The 17,950-nt window shown below is 40.3% G+C and overlaps 1 protein-coding gene across 2 annotated transcripts in view; it reads left to right on the forward strand.

The window, feature by feature from the left end:
• Positions 1 to 3,020: 3,020 nt before the first annotated feature.
• Positions 3,021 to 17,950, forward strand: part of NUP205 (nucleoporin 205) — a 94,816-nt gene continuing 79,886 nt past the window's right edge. Inside the window, exon 1 of one of the 2 annotated variants that reach the window (XM_024249885.3) lies at positions 3,021 to 3,298. In XM_024249885.3, coding sequence (XP_024105653.2) covers positions 3,271 to 3,298 — 28 coding nt within the window. In that variant the 5' untranslated portion in view covers positions 3,021 to 3,270. The remainder of the gene's footprint in view (positions 3,299 to 17,950) is intronic. The other variant, XM_024249884.3, reaches the window with a different exon arrangement.

Consider the following 17,950-nt stretch of genomic DNA (forward strand, 5'->3'; position numbering starts at 1 on the left):
TCCATGTTGGTCAGGCTGGTCTCGAACTCCCGACCTCTGGTGATCTGCCCGTCTTGGCCTCCCAAAGTGCTAGGATTACAGGCGTGAGCCACCGTGTCCAGTCATGTGTTTTGTATTTAAAAATCACTTTCAGGCCGGGTGCAGTGACTCATGCCTGTTATCCCAGTGTTTTGGGAAGCCGAGGTTAAGAGTTCGAGACCAGCCTGGCCAACATGGCAAAACCCCCCATCTACTAAAAATACAAAAATTAGCTGGGTGTGGTGAAGTGCACCTGTAATCCCAGCTACTCAGGAGGCTGAGGCACAAGAATCGCTTGAACCCGGGAGGTGGAGGCTGCAGTGAGCCAAGATTGCACCACTGCACTCCAGCGACAGAGTGAAACTGTGTCTTGAAATAAATTAATAAAATAAAATAAAAAATAAAAATCACCTTGGGAGTCCATGAAAGGAAGATCAGATGGAAATAAGAAAGACAAATGAGAAGGCTATTGCAAAATACCAAGTTTAAGAAGATGAGACTTAAACAATGGCATAGAAAGCAGAGAAGAGGAAAAGGGTTCCACAAATATTTGTGAGGTAGAATGAACAGGATTTGACAATTGAAGGAAGAATACAGAAAGAATCCCAGGTTTCCGATTTTGGCAACTGGGTGGATACAGGTGGCAGAGTTTTAGGGGAAAAGTGATCATTTACGTTTCAGACATGTTGGTTTTGAAACGCCTGCATGACAATCAATACAGATATGAAGTAGACAGTTGGTTCTACAAATATGAAGCTCAAGAGAGAGGACTGGACTAGAGATACAAACACAGAATTCATCAGCAAGCAGGTGGTAGTAAGAAACCATAAGATGTCCCAGAGAAAGCATGTAGAATGAAAAGGACAGAAACTAGAGATGACTATAGGGGAAGAGCTAGATTTAGTGGGTAGAAGAGGAAGAGAAGTCCACGTAAAACACTAAAAAAGAACTGGAAAGAGAGGAGGAAAACCAGTATCGGTGGTGCCCCAGTAGCCACAGGATAATATAATTTTGTTTCTTTTTTCTTTTCTTTTCTTTCTTTTTTTTTTTTTTTTTGTGACACAGTTTTTACTCTGTTACCCAGGCTGGAGTGCAATGGCACGATCTTGGCTCACTGCAACCTCCGCCTCTGGGGTTCAAGCGATTCTCCTGCCTTAGTCCCCCAAGTAGCTGGGATTACAGGAATCTGTCACCACGCCCAGCTAATTTTGTATTTTTAGTAGAGACAAGGTTTCACCATGTTGGCCAGGCTGGTCTCGAACTCTTGACCTCAGGTGATCCTCCCACCTCAGCCTCCCATAGTGCTAGGATTACAGGTGTGGGCCACTGCGCCCGGCCTATAACTGTCATAATTCAGAAAAGTGCCCATGGAATTTGATGACTGATAACTGGTAAATATACCAAGAGCAGTTTTAGAAGGGCTTATGATGGCAATATCCCAATTGCTACGAATTGAAGAAGACTGTGAGAGAATGCTTGTAAAGTGTAATGATGGGTGAAGAGGAGTTGCTGGAAGTTAAAGAGTTACTTTATAGAAAGCAAAGTTATCTACTGAGAGGGAAGTGTGTGGGCTTAAAAAGTGCGTGTGGAGAGGGAAAGGCTCGTAATAGTTGTGCTGAGAGAGAAATCTTTGAATGCCGCTTCCTGTCAAGTTCCTGCTCAGTATTCTTCTCAGTTTCATGATAAACTTCTTGAAAAATTCCTTTGCCTTTACTTTCTCTCTTCCCCACTTCACTCCTTAAAACCATTTTAACTGTAGTTTGGCATTTGTCTCTATATAACAATGACTTTTAGAAAAAATCACCAGTGACTTTTGTGTTTCAAACCTAATGTACATTGTGTCACTTGATATTATTTGTTCAAAGAATAAATGTTCTGTTCTGGATATTCTTTTTTTTTTTTTTAAATGGAGTCTCACTCACTCTGTTGCCTAGGCTGGAGTGCAGTGGTATGATCTCAGCTCACTGCAACCTCCACCTCCTGGGTTCAAGGGATTCTCCTGCCTCAGCCTTCCGACCAGCTGGGGTTACAGGTTCGTGCTGCCATGCCTGGCTAATTTTTGTATTTTTAGTAGAGATGGGGTTTCACCATCCTGGCCAGGCTGGTCTCAAACTCTTGACCTTAAGTGATCCTCCTGCCTTGGCCTCCCAAAGTGCTGGGATTACAGGCATGAGCCACTGCACCCTGCCAGTTCTGGATATTCTTAACATACTCTATGCTTTTGTCTAAATTATTTGATTCTGATTTCCAACAGTGAAATGGGAATGATGGAGAGTTGACACAATGAGATTGTAAGGCACATGGAGCGTCTCTGACATAAATAGTTATAATCATATCATTTTCCCAATAGAATGGTTTGCAGGGATTAAATGAGATAATGGCTATAAAATTCTTAATACATAGCTGTAAATAGCAATGATTATTTATATTTTAGTTTGAAAATCAGCAAACTAAAATTTAACAACTGAAGAAAGAGAGTTCAGCTACTTTGGGTCCTCAGGTAGAAAAATACTTGGTGATTATGAAACGATATGTCTGGAATTTGTTTCAAAATAATCGGGAGCGGGGGGTGGGGAGGGCAGGGTGTTGGGGTGGTAAAGGTGGGTTAGTGGTGGGAAATTGGCCACGTTATTGATGCTGAGTGTTTGCTATTCTAATTTTGTATCCGTTTGAAAATTTTATAATTAAAAATTATGATTTGTTTCGCTCTACGCAACGATGTTGACACAATATATTTGGTAAACTGAAATGTCACGGAAACTTAGTTTGTAACCGGTCAATGGCTTTTTGAGGTGTAGACACTTCACACCTTACTTCACTCCCCACTGTAAGGAAGATTTAACTTGAAGCGGAAATAATGATTTGAATTTACGGCTTTTATAATGTCATAAATGGGCGTCATTTCAATAACTACTTTCAGAATATCTTTTTCTATTCCACTTTACTTTTTCCTCTCCACTTAACCAACTCATCATTAGAAACTACAAGTCCCAGGATGCACTACACGATGAACGTCGGATCGAGGACCTCGTGTCTCTGAAGTGGTTGCCCTCGCCTTATTTGATTGGGAATAATCCCAATGAAAATTGATGTTTGTGACCCAGAGCAGATTCTGGAGCCTTTTGTAAGCCTGGGACGGCCCAGCGTGGAGGGGACAGCGTGGTACCTTTTTGTTCAGGCTTCGCTCAGGTCAGCCTCACCCTTTCCTGGGGCCTCCATGCGGCAGAAGGGCTCTGTTAGTGCGCCTCTAAGATGGCGACGCCTTTGGCGGTAAATTCGGGTAAGTGTGGCCAGACAGAGAGGAGACGATTGAGCTGAACGATGACCAGGTCTTCAGGGAGAGACGAGACCGTGGGGTTTCTCGGAGTTTAGGACCCCACTTATGTGCGGTGCCTGCTTTTCCCTAATTCTGGGCCTAGAGTCCCACCCCTCCCCAGTTTGAATGGCGCGCGTCGGTGCTGCGGCTCCAGCCCTCGAGTTGGGGTTTGAGATTCCAGGCAGTGAGGCTTGGGCCGCTGGACCCAGGTGTGTAATCTCTCACAGCCCAGGGCTGAGTCTGGCCCCCCTCACCCCCAAGTTTCACTGTGCGTCTGTGGTCCAGATTTCGCTGGAATACGCGTCAGGTCTTCGACAGTGAAGCCAGAGGACCCGAGATATTTTCCAGCCATGAGCAGAGGCTGAAAGTAGGCGTCGGAGTTCCTTATAGGGTGGGGGATCTTGCAAGCAGCGAATACTCCCTATTATGAAGTCGGCCATCTGAAAGGTGGTCAGGAAGAGGGTGGCGGGACTTCAGCGGACGTCTCCTAACTCTGCGGATGTGGTTAGGCCCTGGATGTTCTTGTACCTTTGGAACTGCAGATTTTCGGGGTGGAGTTGAATCTAGAAGGTAGTAAAGGAACTCTGGAAGATTTGGGGTGGATCCTCTTTTGGTGATTCTCAATTCGGGCGGTACCGCCCTCCAGTGGTGTTTGAATGAGTGAGTGCATTTTGGTTGTCATATTTCCTGGGGTATACTGCTGTCGCATAGTAGGCGGGGCAAGGATGCAGAAAGTCCTTCATGGGCAGAGCAGTCCGGGAAAATACTTTGGCGCCTAGAATGTTAATGCCTCGATTGAGATGCTCTAAAGTTCGCGGGCAAGATTAAGAGTATATCTGCGTGGTAAATGCTTGTAAGAATCTCACTTAAAAGGACTCTTTTCTGGGTGCATTTTCTGTTTCCTTACAGTCATTTTTTTAAAGTATTGGTTCTATTTTCCACAGGACTGATACTCTTGAAAAGTTGTCTAAATCTGTTTTGTAAATCAAATCATTTCAGAAACGCTATGATAAATTATAATGAAGGCTATGTTTACTGAACACATACTATATCCCAGCATTGCACTTATTATCGTACTTATCTCATTCAGTTCCCATTTATACACCTTTGGAGTAGTTGCTGTTACATACTCCATTTTACAGATTTGGAAATAGAGGCTTCAAATAGTTACGTAATGTCCCCAGAGTTAAACATCTAATGATTCTAAGTCAGTCTTAGGTGCTTAAACTACTTAGTGCTACTACTTAAGCACAACCTAACTCGTTTTATGATATTAGACATATGTATTAGAAGGTTAGTAATGAAGTTACATGCTTAATATTGCTGTCCTTCCTTCCCAATTAGATATGCTTAACGTGTGGTTATATATAATACATTTCTCTATTTTATTTTATTTTTTTATTTTTTATTTTTGAGATGGAGTCTTGCTCTGTCTCCCAGGCTGGAGTGCAGTGAAGCGATCCGCGATCCTGGCTCGCTGCAACCTCTGCCTCCCAAGTTGAAGCAATTCTCCTGCCTCAGCCTCCCGAGTAGCTGGGATTACAGGCATGTGCCACCACGCTGGGCTAATTTTTGTATTTTTAGTAGAGGCGGGGTTTCTCCATGTTGGCTAGGCTGATCTCGAACTGCTGTCCTCAAGCGATCCTTCTGCCTCCCAGAGTGGTAGGTTTACAGGTGTGAGCCAGTACGCAAGGTATATACATTTCTTTTCCTTTTTTTTTGTCTTTTTTTGAGATGGAGTCTCACCCTGTCCACCCAGGCTGGAGTGCAGTGGCGTGATCTCGGCTCACTGCAGCCTCCACCTCCTGGGTTGGAGCAACTCTCCTGTCTCAGCCTCTGAAGTAACTGGGATTACAGGCGCCCGCCACCATGCTTGGCTAGCCTGGCTAATTTTTTTTTTCTTTTTTGAGACGGAGTCTCACTCTGTTGCCCGGGCTGGAGTGCAGTGGCGTGATCTCGGCTCACTGCAACGTCTGCCTTCTGGGTTCAAGCGATTCTCCTGCCTCAGCCTCCCGAGTGGCTGGGATTACAGGCGCCCGCCACTACACCCAGCTAATTTTTTGTATTTGTAGTAGAGAAGGGGTTTCACCATATTGGCCAGGCTGGTCTCGAGCTCCTGACCCCGTGATTTGCTGTCTTCAGCCTCCCAAAGTGCTGGGATTACAGGCGTGAGTCACTGCGCCTGGCCAATTTTTTTGTATTTTCAGTAGAGACGGGGTTTCACCGTGTTGGCCAGACTGGTCTCGAACTCCTGACCTCAGGTGATCTGCCTACCTCGGCATCCCAAAGTGCTGGGATTACAGGCGTGAGCCACTGTGCCTGGCCCATATACATTTCTTTAGTACATACTCGCCCTAAGCTATTATAATTATTAAACGAATCATTGGAGGGAAAGGGAGTTGCCGACAGCAGCAAAGAGGGTACATTGTATAATAAAGCCTTGTGTCAGGAGTGTTTGATTGGCAACATAGGAAACATTTTTAAAAGCCAAGTCAGGAGATGGTTTTTTAAAAAACCAAACGTCTTAGGGAAGGAACTCTTTTTCCATCAAGGAATGAATGTCGGGTTGAGTGGGTAAAGGAAATGTGTCATATACGTGCAATATACATAATACATATACATGCATATACATAACATAACATATACATGCATATACATAGTATCCTTATGCAGCCTTAAAAAGGAAGGAAATCCTGTCACATAAAACAACGTGGATGAATCTTGAGGACATACTAAGTGAAATAAGCCAGTCACAAGACACAAATACTACATGATTCCACTTATATGAGATATCTGAAGTAGTCAAACTCATAGAAACAGAAAGTAGAATGGTGGTTGCCAGGGGCTGGGAAAGGGGAAAATGGGGAGTAGTTTAGGGGGCATAGAGTTTCTATTTTGCAAGATGAAAAAAGCTGTGAAGATCTGTTGCACAATGTGAATATACTTAACACTGCTGAACTGTACACTTAAAATTTGTTGAGATTGCATTCTATGTTATGTGCTTCCTTTAAATTGCAGTTTTAAAAAATCAAACATCTTGGAGTTGTAAGGAAAAAATACAGAGATTGTAGAGTTCTAAGATCTATGGTTGGCCAGGTGTGGTGGCTTATGCCTGTAATCCCAGCACTTTGGGAGGCTGAAGTGGGCAGATCGCCTGAGGTCAGGAGTTCGAGACCAGCCTGGCCAACATGGTGAAACCCTGTCTCTACAAAAATACAAAAATTAGCCTGGCGTGATGGCAGGTGTCTGTAATCCCAGCTACTCGGGAGGCTGAGGCAGGAGAATCGCTTGAACCTGGGAGGCGGAGGTTGCAGTGAGCTGAGATCATACCACTGCACTCCAGCCTAGGCAACAGAGTGAGACTCTGTCTTAAAAACAAACAAAGAAACAGACAAACAAAACAACAACAACAACAAAAAAACCTATGCTTGTATTTCAGCTGTATAACTTAACTAGTCTTGTGACCTGTATCAACCTGGCTGAGTACACTCACAGACTTGTGAATAAGCAACTATTAACACTGCTTGGCAGTCCTTCTGTGATAGTCTGGTCACCTCGTCGATTCACAGCAGTGACTACTTCAGACCTTTCTACACTCTTCAAATCTTTAACCTGCAACTAGCTAAACCTTCAGACTTCTATTCACAGAGAAAATAGGAGCCAACATGCATGAACTCCCTTTATTCACTCTCAAACCTACAAACCTAGGTGTGTCTGCATCCTTTTGAATCAGTTTTCCTCTGTCTTCCTATCTAATGTAAATCCCACCCATTGTGTTCTTCACCTGTTACCCCTTTTTTGTCTTGTATATTCACTTCTCTCTCTTGCTCTTTCCTTTCTCTCCACTAATGATCTCATGCCTCACTTCACTTACTGTCCTCTTCCTAGTCAAACCTTTCAAAAGATTTGTTAGTATTCATGGACTCCATCTCCTTCCTTTGTTCCTTCCCTCCTTCCCTCCTTCCTTCCCTCCCTCCCTCCCTCTGCCCAGGCTGGAGTGCAGTGGTGCAGTCTCGGCTCACTGCAGCCTCCACCTCCCAAGGTTAAACGATTCTCCTGCCTCAGCCTCCCTAGTAGCTGGGATTACAGGCCTGAACTGCTGTGCCCAGCCTACTGACTCCCTTTTCATACCTCCTATTCCTTCACCCATTCTGGTCTCTTTCATCCTTGTAAACAGCTCTCAATAGGGTTAACTTCTGTTTCTTGTAGTTCAGAAAGTTCCTTTTTAAAAAATTATTTTTTATTTTGAGACAGGTGCTCATTCTGTCTCCCAGACTGGAGTGCAGTGGCGTGATCTCAGCTCACTGCAACTTCTGCCTCCCAGGTTCAAGAGATTCTCCTGCCTCAGCCTCCCCAAGTAGCTGGGATTACAGGCACCCGCCACCACACCTGGCTAATTTTTGTACTTCTAGTAGAGATGGGGTTTCACCATGTTGGCCGGGGGGGCCTCGAACTTCTGACCTCAAATGATTCACCTGCCTCAGCCTCCCAAAGTGCTGGGATTATAGGCATGAGCAAAAAGTCCCCATGTTTTAAATCTTCATTTGGCTTGATCTTTTAGAGTAAAGACCAAAATCCAAAATCCTTTTTTTTTTTTTTTTTTTTTGAGACGGAGTCTGGCTCTATCGCCAGGCTGGATGGAGTACAGTGGCGCGATCTTGGCTCACTGAAACCTCTGCCTCCCGGGTTGAAGCGATTCTCTTGCCTCAGCCTCCTGAGTAGCTGGGACTACAGGCATGTGCCACCGCGCCCAGCTAATTTTTGTATTTTTGGTAGAGCAGGGTTTCACCATGTTGGCCAGGATGGTCTTGATCTCCTGACCTCGTATCTGCCCACCTCGGCGTCCCAAAGTGCTGGGATTATAGGCCTGAGCCACCACACTTGGTCGTCAAAATTCTTTAAGGCGGCAAGTGAGCCCTGCGTGATGATCTTGCCAAACCCGTTTTCTGTACTGCAGCTCTCTTGGCCTTTTGAGTTCTTTGACATGCCGCATTCCCTCTTGCCATGGAAACCCACAAGTTGTCCTCTCCCTGGAATGCGTGTCTTCATCTCCCACCTGTCAGTTAACTACCACTTTTGTTCTTTAGATTTCAGCCTAGTTATCACTTCCTCATGGATAATTCTGTCCTCTGGCTAGGTCAGATTCCCCTATTATGTGATCTCTTGCCCTGGCTACCTCTCCTTCATATCCTTCATATCCTGACCACAGTTGGATTTTATTTTATTTTTATTTATTTATTTATTTTTTGAGATGGAGTCTTACTCTGTCACCCAGGCTGGAGTGCAGTGGCATGATCTCGGCTCACTGCAGCCTCCGCCTCCGGGGTTCAAGCGATTCTCCTGCCTCAGCCTCCCTAGTAGCTGGGACTACAGGCGCATGCCATCACGCCTGGCTAATTTTTTGTATTTTTGGTAGAGACGGGGTTTCACTGTGTTAGCCAGGATGGTCTTGATCTCCTGACCTCGTGATCTGGCCTGCCTTGGCCTCTCAAAGCGGTGGGATTACAGGCGTGAGCTACCACGCCCGGCCAGATTTTACATTTATGTATGATTATGATTAATGTTTTTCCTCACTGCAGTGTAATCTTACCAATACCTCACACATGGTGGATGAAGGAGTAAATGTGATTTGCTGGAGGTATCCCTAAACATTAAGGAAAATAAATGTATTTCTCAACTGACTAAACTACATGGTAAAAATACATATTTAGTAATTTTGAAAAATTTATAGTGTCCCTTCATTTGTAATCAGTAAAAAGATATTTACTGTAATCCCAGAACTTTAGGAGGCTGAGGAGGGAGGATCACTTGAGGCCAGGAGTTCAAGACAAGCCTGGGCAACATGGCAACACCCCAGTTCTACAAAAAGTACAAAAATTAGCCAGGTCTGGTGGTGCGCGCACACCTGTAATCCTAGCTACTAGAGAAGCTGAGGCAGGAGGTTGCTTGAGCCCAGGAGTTTGAGGCTGTAGTGAGCTGTGATTGCCTCACTGCACTCCAGCCTGGGTGACAGCAAGACCCTGTCACAAAAAACAAACAAAAAAAAGGTGTTTACTGAAATTGGTCAAACTCAAGAGAGATTGAAGATAACTCTTTGTTGCAGCTATCTTTGGTGTTTTTTTTTCTTTTTCTTTTTTTGAGAGGAGGTTTCACTCTGTTGCCCACGCTGGAGTGCAGTGGCTCAGTCATGGCATACTACAGCCTCTACCCTCCGAGACTCAGGTGATCCTCCCACTTCAGCCTCATGAGTAGCTGAGACTATAGGCACAAGCCACCATGCCCAGCTATTTTTTTTTTTTTTTTTTTTTTGAGACGGAGTCTTGCCCTGTCACCCAGGCTGGAGTGCAATGGCATGATCTCAGGTGACTGCAGCCTCCGCCTCCTGGGTTCAAGCAATTCTCCTGCCCCGGCCTCCCAAGTAACTAGGATTACAGGTGTTAGCCACCACGCCCAGCTAATTTTTTTGTGTGTCTTTAGTAGAGACGGGGTTTCACCATGTTGGCCATGCTGGTCTTGAACTCCTGACCTTTTGATCTGCCCACCTCGGCCTCCCAAAGTGCTGGGATTACAGGCGTGAGCCACCACGCCCGGCCTGTTTTTTTTTTTAAGTAGAGACAGGGTTTTGCCATGTGACCCAGGCTGGTCTTGAACTCCTGCACTTAAGCTCCTTGAACCTTGCTTGGGAGGCCTACCTCGGCCTCTCAAAGTGCTAGGATTACAGGTGTGAGCCACCTTGCCTGGCCCTTTGGTGCTATGTTGATATTAATGACGAACTAAGTAGGCCAGTGTACCTGTTTTTTATTGTTGAGTTTTTTGTTTGTTTTTTGAGATGGAGTCTCACTCTGTCTTCCAGACTGGAGTGCAGTGGTGCGCTCTCGGCTCACTGCAACCTCTGCCTCCGGGTTCAAGCGATTCTCCCACCTCAGCCTCCTGAGTAGCTGGGATTACAGGCACACACCACCATGCCTGGCTAATTTTTTAAAATTTTTTGTAGAGACAGGGTTTCAACATTTTGGCCAGGCTGGTCTCGAACTCCTGACCTCAAGTGATCTGCCTGCCTTGGCCTCCCAAAGTACTGGGATTACAGGTGTGAGCCACTGCAGCCGGCCTATTGTAGAGTTTTGACCTTTAATTGGATGCCTGCCATTATTGGGGGAAAAATTGGATTTTTCTCTACCATTCACTGAGCTTGTTACACTAAATATGTATAGTACAAGGAAATTTATTGGTTTTTCAGAGGTCCTACTGTATATTAATTAATACTTGAGGGAGAGAAAATTAACTTTTGTCAGCACTTTATCAGATTTCTGAAATGTCTGTGGTAAGGTATATTTCAGATTTGCATAGGAGTCATCATTAATACCTTCCCTTTATACCCTGTGCCATTTGATGACCAATCCTGAGTCCTTTCTGTTACTAACAGACCTTTTCTTCCTCCTGTACTGCCCTCATCCTAGTTTAGGTTCCATTTTCTTATTTTTTTTTTTTTTTGAGATGGAGTTTCGCTATTGTTGCCCAGGCTGGAATGCAATGGTGCGATCTTGGCTCACTGCAACCGCCACTTCCAGAGTTCAAGCCATTCTCTTGCCTCAGCCTCCCGAGTAGCTGGGATTACAGGCACCTGCCACCATGCCTGGCTAATTTTGTATTTTTAGTAGAGATGGGGTTTCTCTGTTGATCAGGCTGGTCTCGAACTCCTGACCTAAGGTGATCTGCCCGCCTTGGCCTCCGGGTTCCATTTTCTTATAAGTGGCTTACTTACCTATTATCCTTGTTTCCTGACACTGCCTGTTCTAGTCCATCAACCACACTAGAACACCACTGTCCTACAATGCCAGTTTCATTTTGTCATCTACTACTGGAAACTTTGCCATTTACTAATAGGAAAAATTCCATCATGGCCCTGGAATCCAAGGCTGAAACCTACTCTATCCTTTGCAGTTAGAGAGAGGGCCAAGAAAATGATCCTGAGGGAAGTCAGTTAGTTACCAGGATCTAGGTCCTCATTTTGGCAGGCAGAGAAATCCGATTTTTTTCAGTGTATCCAGAGTTGATTAGGTCCCATTCATTGATTATTCTCTAATCAAATTCAGAAAAGACAGATACATAAACCAGTATGCCAGTTATTGCTCTTCTTTATTTTATTTGTTTATTTGTTTTTTGAGACAGAGCCTTGCTGTGTTGCCCAGGCTGGATTGCAGTGGTGTGACCTCAGCTCACTGCAACCTCTGCCTCCCAGATTCAAGCGATTCTTGTGCCTAAGCCTTCCTTGTAGTTGGATTTACAGGTGTGCATCATTGCGCCTGGCTAATTTTTGTATTTCTAGTAGAGACGGAGTTTCACCATGTTGGCCAGACTGGTCTTGAACTCCTAGCCTTGGCCTCCCGAAGTGCTGGGGTTACAGGGATGAGCCACCACCCCTGTCTACCAGTTATTGCTCTTTAATTGGAAGTATGTCTGCATAGGTAGTCATGTTGCCCTGTCAACACATCCTTCATGCTAGAAATTTATATGTCGGGCTATATTTTTAATCAGAAGATTGGAAAGTGTGGGACCAAAGCAGGAGAAGCAAAGCAGGGAATTGGATGATCTGTCTAGGTAAGGAAGATCTAGACATGTAGATTCCTCACATCCCCACATCAAAGACCTGACGCTTCGCATCCTTCCCTAATCTTCAGATTAGTTTAGGCTCTTTCTTTCATGTACTCTCATAGTACTCTGTACTTCATCATATCTTTTATTATACTGATATCTTTGGAATTATTTGTTTTTTTGTTTTGTTTTGTTTTTTGAGACAGAGTCTTGCTCTGTTGCCCAGGCTGAAGTGCAGTGGCACAATCTCGGCTCACTGCAACCTCTGCCTCCCGGGTTCAAGTGATTGATTCTTCTGCCTCAGCCTCCCGAGTAGCTGGGACTACAGGTGCGCACCACCATGCCTGGCTAATTTTTGTATATTTAGTAGAGACGGGGTTTCACCATATTGGCCAGGTGGCTGGTCTCGAACTCCTGACCTCGTGATCAGCCCACCTCGGCTTCCCAAAGTGCTGAGATTATAGGCGTGAGCCACTGCACCCAGCCTGGAATTCTTTGTTTAATGTCTGTCAGTCTTATCAATTTATAAGTTCCATGAGGGTTGGGATTCTGTCTGTCTTGCTCAGTCTATATATATATATATAGTCCCTCAGTAAATATTTGATAGTGAATGAAAGTATGAATAAATAATCCAGCTCCACTGGTTTAGTCCGTCCTGTCCCTGCACATCTCCCCTTTAAAACATTTTTTTTTCAAGCTGGGTGCAGTGGCTCATGCCTTTCATCCCAGCACTTGGGAAGGCCAAAGTGGGCAGGGTAGATTGCTTGAGTCCAGGAGTCTGAGACAAGCCTGGACAACATGGTGAAGCCCTGTCTCTACCAAAAAAAAAAAAAGCAAACGAACAAAAATTAGGTGGGTGTGGTTGCATACCTGTAGTCTCAGCTATTCAGGAGGCTGAGGGGGGAGGATCTCTTGACCCCAGGAAGTTGAGGCTACAGTGAGCTGAGATGGCACCACTGTACCCCAGCCTGGGTGACAAAGTGAGACCCTGTCTCAAAAAAAAAAAAATGTTTTTAAATTACATTGCGTCATCTGACATTGTTCCTTGGGTTATAATGTATTTAATTACATTACAGTTATCTTTCATGTTATTCTTATATCCTGGTAACTTTATTTGGATTTGGGTTTTCTCAGCATTTTAACCTGTTTACAGTCTTTAATGTTTAGGCTATAGTTAGTTCTAAGTTTCATCTGTTGAGTAATTGATTGGTTTTGACCAGTTTTTCCTTCAGAGTCTAAACACATATGAGTACCTTATCTGCTTATTTCCAAACAGAAACCTTTGGCTTTAGGGTCATATTTTTTAAATGGTGAGTCTAAAATCAGTTTAGCAGGGGCCGGGCGCCGTGGCTCATGCCAGTAATCCCAGCACTTTGGGAGGCTGAGGTGGGCAGATTGCTTGAGGCCAGGAGTTCGAGACCAGCCTGGCCAAATGGTGAAGCCCCATCTCTAATAAAAATACAAAAATTAGACGGGCGTGGTGGCACGCCTGTAATCACAGCTACTCAGGAAGCTGAGGCAGGAGAATCACTTGAACCCAGGAGGTGAAAGTTGCAGTGAGCGGAGATTGTGCCACTGCACTTCAGCCTGGGTGATAGAGTGAGTGAGACTGCATCTTAAAAACAATAAAGATAAAATCAATTTAGTGGGTCCCTCACCAAAAATGGGACAGAACACAAAATATCATAGGGCATTGAATATAATAAATGAATTAATTTTAGTTTTTTATTGTTGTTGTTGTTGAGACAGAGTCTTGCTCTGTTGCCCAGGATGGAGTGCAGTGGCGTGATCTTGGCTCACTGCAACCTCCACCTCCTAGGTTCAAGCGATTCTGGTGCCTGGCCTCCCGAGTACCTGGGATTACAGGTGTGCGCCAGCACTCCTGGCTAATATTTTTGTATTTTTAGTAGAGACGGGTTTTTACCATGTTGGCCAGGCTGGTCTCGAACTCCTAGCCTCAAGTGATCTGCTGGCCTTGGCCTTCCAAAGTGCTGGGATTATAGGTGAGAGCCAGCCTGAATTTTAGTATTTTATATAATACTTCTGTTCCAGTTTTGTGTATACATGTGTACTGGGTTGAAACGTGAAATATTTCTTACTATGGATTATAGTCAAAGTTTGAAAGCACTACTCCTACCTCTTTAATCTTGCTACTGCTCTGAATTCGCTTTCATACTTTCACACCTGTCTCTGATTTGCTCACACTTGTTCTTGGCTGATGTTTGTTGCCCAGATTTTCCTCATCCTTCAAATGCTGCACAAGTGCAGCCATTTCTTAGCCAACTCTGACCATCAGTTTGATCTTTTGAAATTATTTTATTGTTTGTGCCAACAATCATATTCCTTTACCGGAATATTTCACTTATGTACATTTTATCTCCCCAACTTGTGAGCTATAAGACAAAGATTGTTTGTCTTATCTTCTTTGATACTTTACTGTTCATTTATGGAGCTTAAATTTTTTATTTTGTATTTTTTGAGATGGAGTCTCGCTCTGTTGCCAGGCTGGAGTGCAATGGCATGATCTCGGCTCACTGCATCCTCTGCCTCCTGGGTTCAAGCAATTCTCCTGCCTTAGCCTCCTGAGTAGCTGGGATTACAGGCACGTGCCACCACGCCTGGCCAATTTTTTGTATATTTTAGTAGAGATGGGGTTTCACCATGTAGGCCAGGCTGGTCTCGAACTCCTGACCTCAGGTGATCCACCCGCCTTGGCCTCCCAAAGTGCTGGGATTACAGGTGTGAGCCACTGTGCCCGGCCTTAGTACTATTTTTGAAATACCTAAATTCTTCCCAAACACTTTCACTTTTTAAGTATTATGTATTATAGTATAAATGTGTCATTTACTTTCCAGTAAATTATGGTGAAAGTACAATTTACTGGTTAGGGCACACTCTGATGCCCAGACTGCTTGGGCTTAAGTTCTGACATTATCTAGTGTGACCTCAGGTGGTGAATATTTTGACCTCTCTGCCTCAGTTTCCATATTTATAAAATGGAGGAAGCCATAGCGTTGACCTCATAGGGTGTTATAAGACATAATCATTCATGTAAAGAGCTTAGGGCCGTGCTTAGTAGCACACAGCACAAGTTCAGTCATTATTACTTACTGTTATCACGTTTATCAATTAAAATGTGATCCTTTTTATATGAGTTTATAAAAGTATTCTGTATTTCTATGCTGTTTTATAATAGCCAGTGTCTCAGCCCAAAGTACGTTTTCAGCTTCTAAGTTTTATAAAATCTGAGTTATTTCCCTACTGCTGCTTTTCATCTAGATGACAAGAAGGAAAGGAAGGAAAGGCACTTACCTTTATTGAGTGCCTATGATATGAAAGGCACTGGACTGTGTGTTTTCCTTAGTTTATCTCATTTGAAAACTTACAGCTCTTTGAAGCAGATGGTGTTTATGTTTTATATATATATATATATATATATATATAATGTCAGCAACATTATCAGTAAATAGGATGATCTAATCACGAGAAGAGTCAACCAAAAAAAAAAAGAAGATTGAAATAAGGACCTGAAGCCCAGGCACAGTGGCTCATGCCTGTAATCCTAGCACTTTGGGAGGCCAAGGTGGGCAGATTGCCTCAGCTCAGGAGTTCGAGACCAGCCTGGGCAACACGGTGAAACCCTGTTTCTACTAAAATGCAAAACAAATCAGCCAGGCGTGGTGGCATGCACCTGTAGTCCCAGCTACTCAGGAGGCTGAGGCATATATATATGGAAACTGAAGTTTAAAGAGGTTATTTCCCTTGTTCCAGTACACATAGCTAATGAAGTGGTAAAACTAGGTCCAGCTGATATTCCAATTTAAAGTCAGGATTTATTTTATTTATTTATTTAATTTTTAAATTTTTTTCGAGATGGGGTTTTGATCTTCTCGCCCAGGCTAGAGTGCAGTGGCACGATCCTGACTCACTGCAACCTCCGCCTCCCAGGTTCGAGTGATTTCTCCTGTGCCAGCCTCCCAAGTAGCTGGGACTACATGCGCGCACCACCACACCCGGCTAATTTTTGTATTTTTAGTAGAGACGGGATTTCACCATGTTGGCCAGGTTGGTCTCAAACTCCTGACCTCAGGTAATCTGTCCACCTCGGCCTCCCAGAGTGCTGGGATTACAGGGGTGAGCCATTGTGCCTACCTAAAGTCAGGATTTATTTTATAGTAAGTCAGATAAAGTGATGTGTTTATATCATTGCTTGAGAATTTTAATAAACTATGCTTTTATATGAGTGTCTCTTAATCAGTTATGACACTGATATTTATATAATTATTATCAATCATTTATTATATTATATATTTATAGATAAATTATAATATATAGAATTTAAAATTATATATATATTTATAAAATCATAAATATATATATAAATATATTTATAAAATCATATAAATTTATATATAAATATATAATTTTATTTACAATTATATATTATATATATTATAATATATAATATATATAATATATAATATATAATTCTATAATATATATAATATATAATATATAATTATATATTATATAATATATAATTATATAATATATAATATATAATATATAATATATAATATATAATTATATAATATATAATATGTAATTATATAATATATATAATATATAATTATATAATATATAATTATATAATATATAATATATAATTATATAATATATAATTATATAATATATAATATATAATTATATAATATATAATTATATAATATATAATATATAATTATATAATATATAATATATAATTATATAATATATATAATATATAATTATATAATAATATAATATATAATTATATAATATATATAATATATAATTATATAATATATAATATAAGTATATAATATATATAATATATAATATATATAATATATAATTATATATTATATATAATATATATAATATATAATATATATATAATTATATATTATATATAATATATAACACAATATATAATATATAATTATATGTTATATAATATGTTATATAATATGTTATATGTTATATAATATATAATTATATGTTATATGTTATATAATATATAATTATATGTTATATATTATGTTATATGTTATATAATATATAATTATATGTTATATATTATGTTATATGTTATATAATATATAATTATATGTTATATATTATATGTTATATAATATATAATTATATGTTATATATAATATATAATTATATGTTATATATTATGTTATATATTATATAATATATAATTATATATTATATATAATATACAATATAATATATTATCATGTATAATATCATATATTATATACTATAATATTAATATAGTATATCAATATCATATATCATATATTATAATATTAATATAATATATTAATATCATATATCAATATTATAATATATTAATATCATATCAATATTAATATACATTAATATCATATCAATATTAATATACATTAATATCATATCAATATTAATATATATTAATATCATATCAATATTAATATATATAATAGTATATCAATATTAATATATAATAGTATATCAATATTAATATATATTAATAGTATATCAATATTAATATATATTAATAGTATATCAATATTAATATATATTAATAGTATATCAATATAATTATATAATATATAATATAATATACATATTGTATATAATATATAATGATAACAATCATTATATATATAATATATAATGATAACAATCATTATATATATAATATATAATGATAACAATCATTATATATATAATATATAATGATAACAATCATTATATATATAATATATAATGATAACAATCATTATATATATAATATATAATGATAACAATCATTATATATATAATATATAATGATAACAATCATTATATATATAATATATAATGATAACAATCATTATATATATAATATATAATGATAACAATCATTATATATATAATATATAATGATAACAATCATTATATATATAATATATAATGATAACAATCATTATATATATTATATATAATGATAAT

This window comes from Pongo abelii, chromosome 6, assembly GCF_028885655.2.
Source record: "Pongo abelii isolate AG06213 chromosome 6, NHGRI_mPonAbe1-v2.0_pri, whole genome shotgun sequence".
NCBI lineage: Eukaryota > Metazoa > Chordata > Mammalia > Primates > Hominidae > Pongo > Pongo abelii.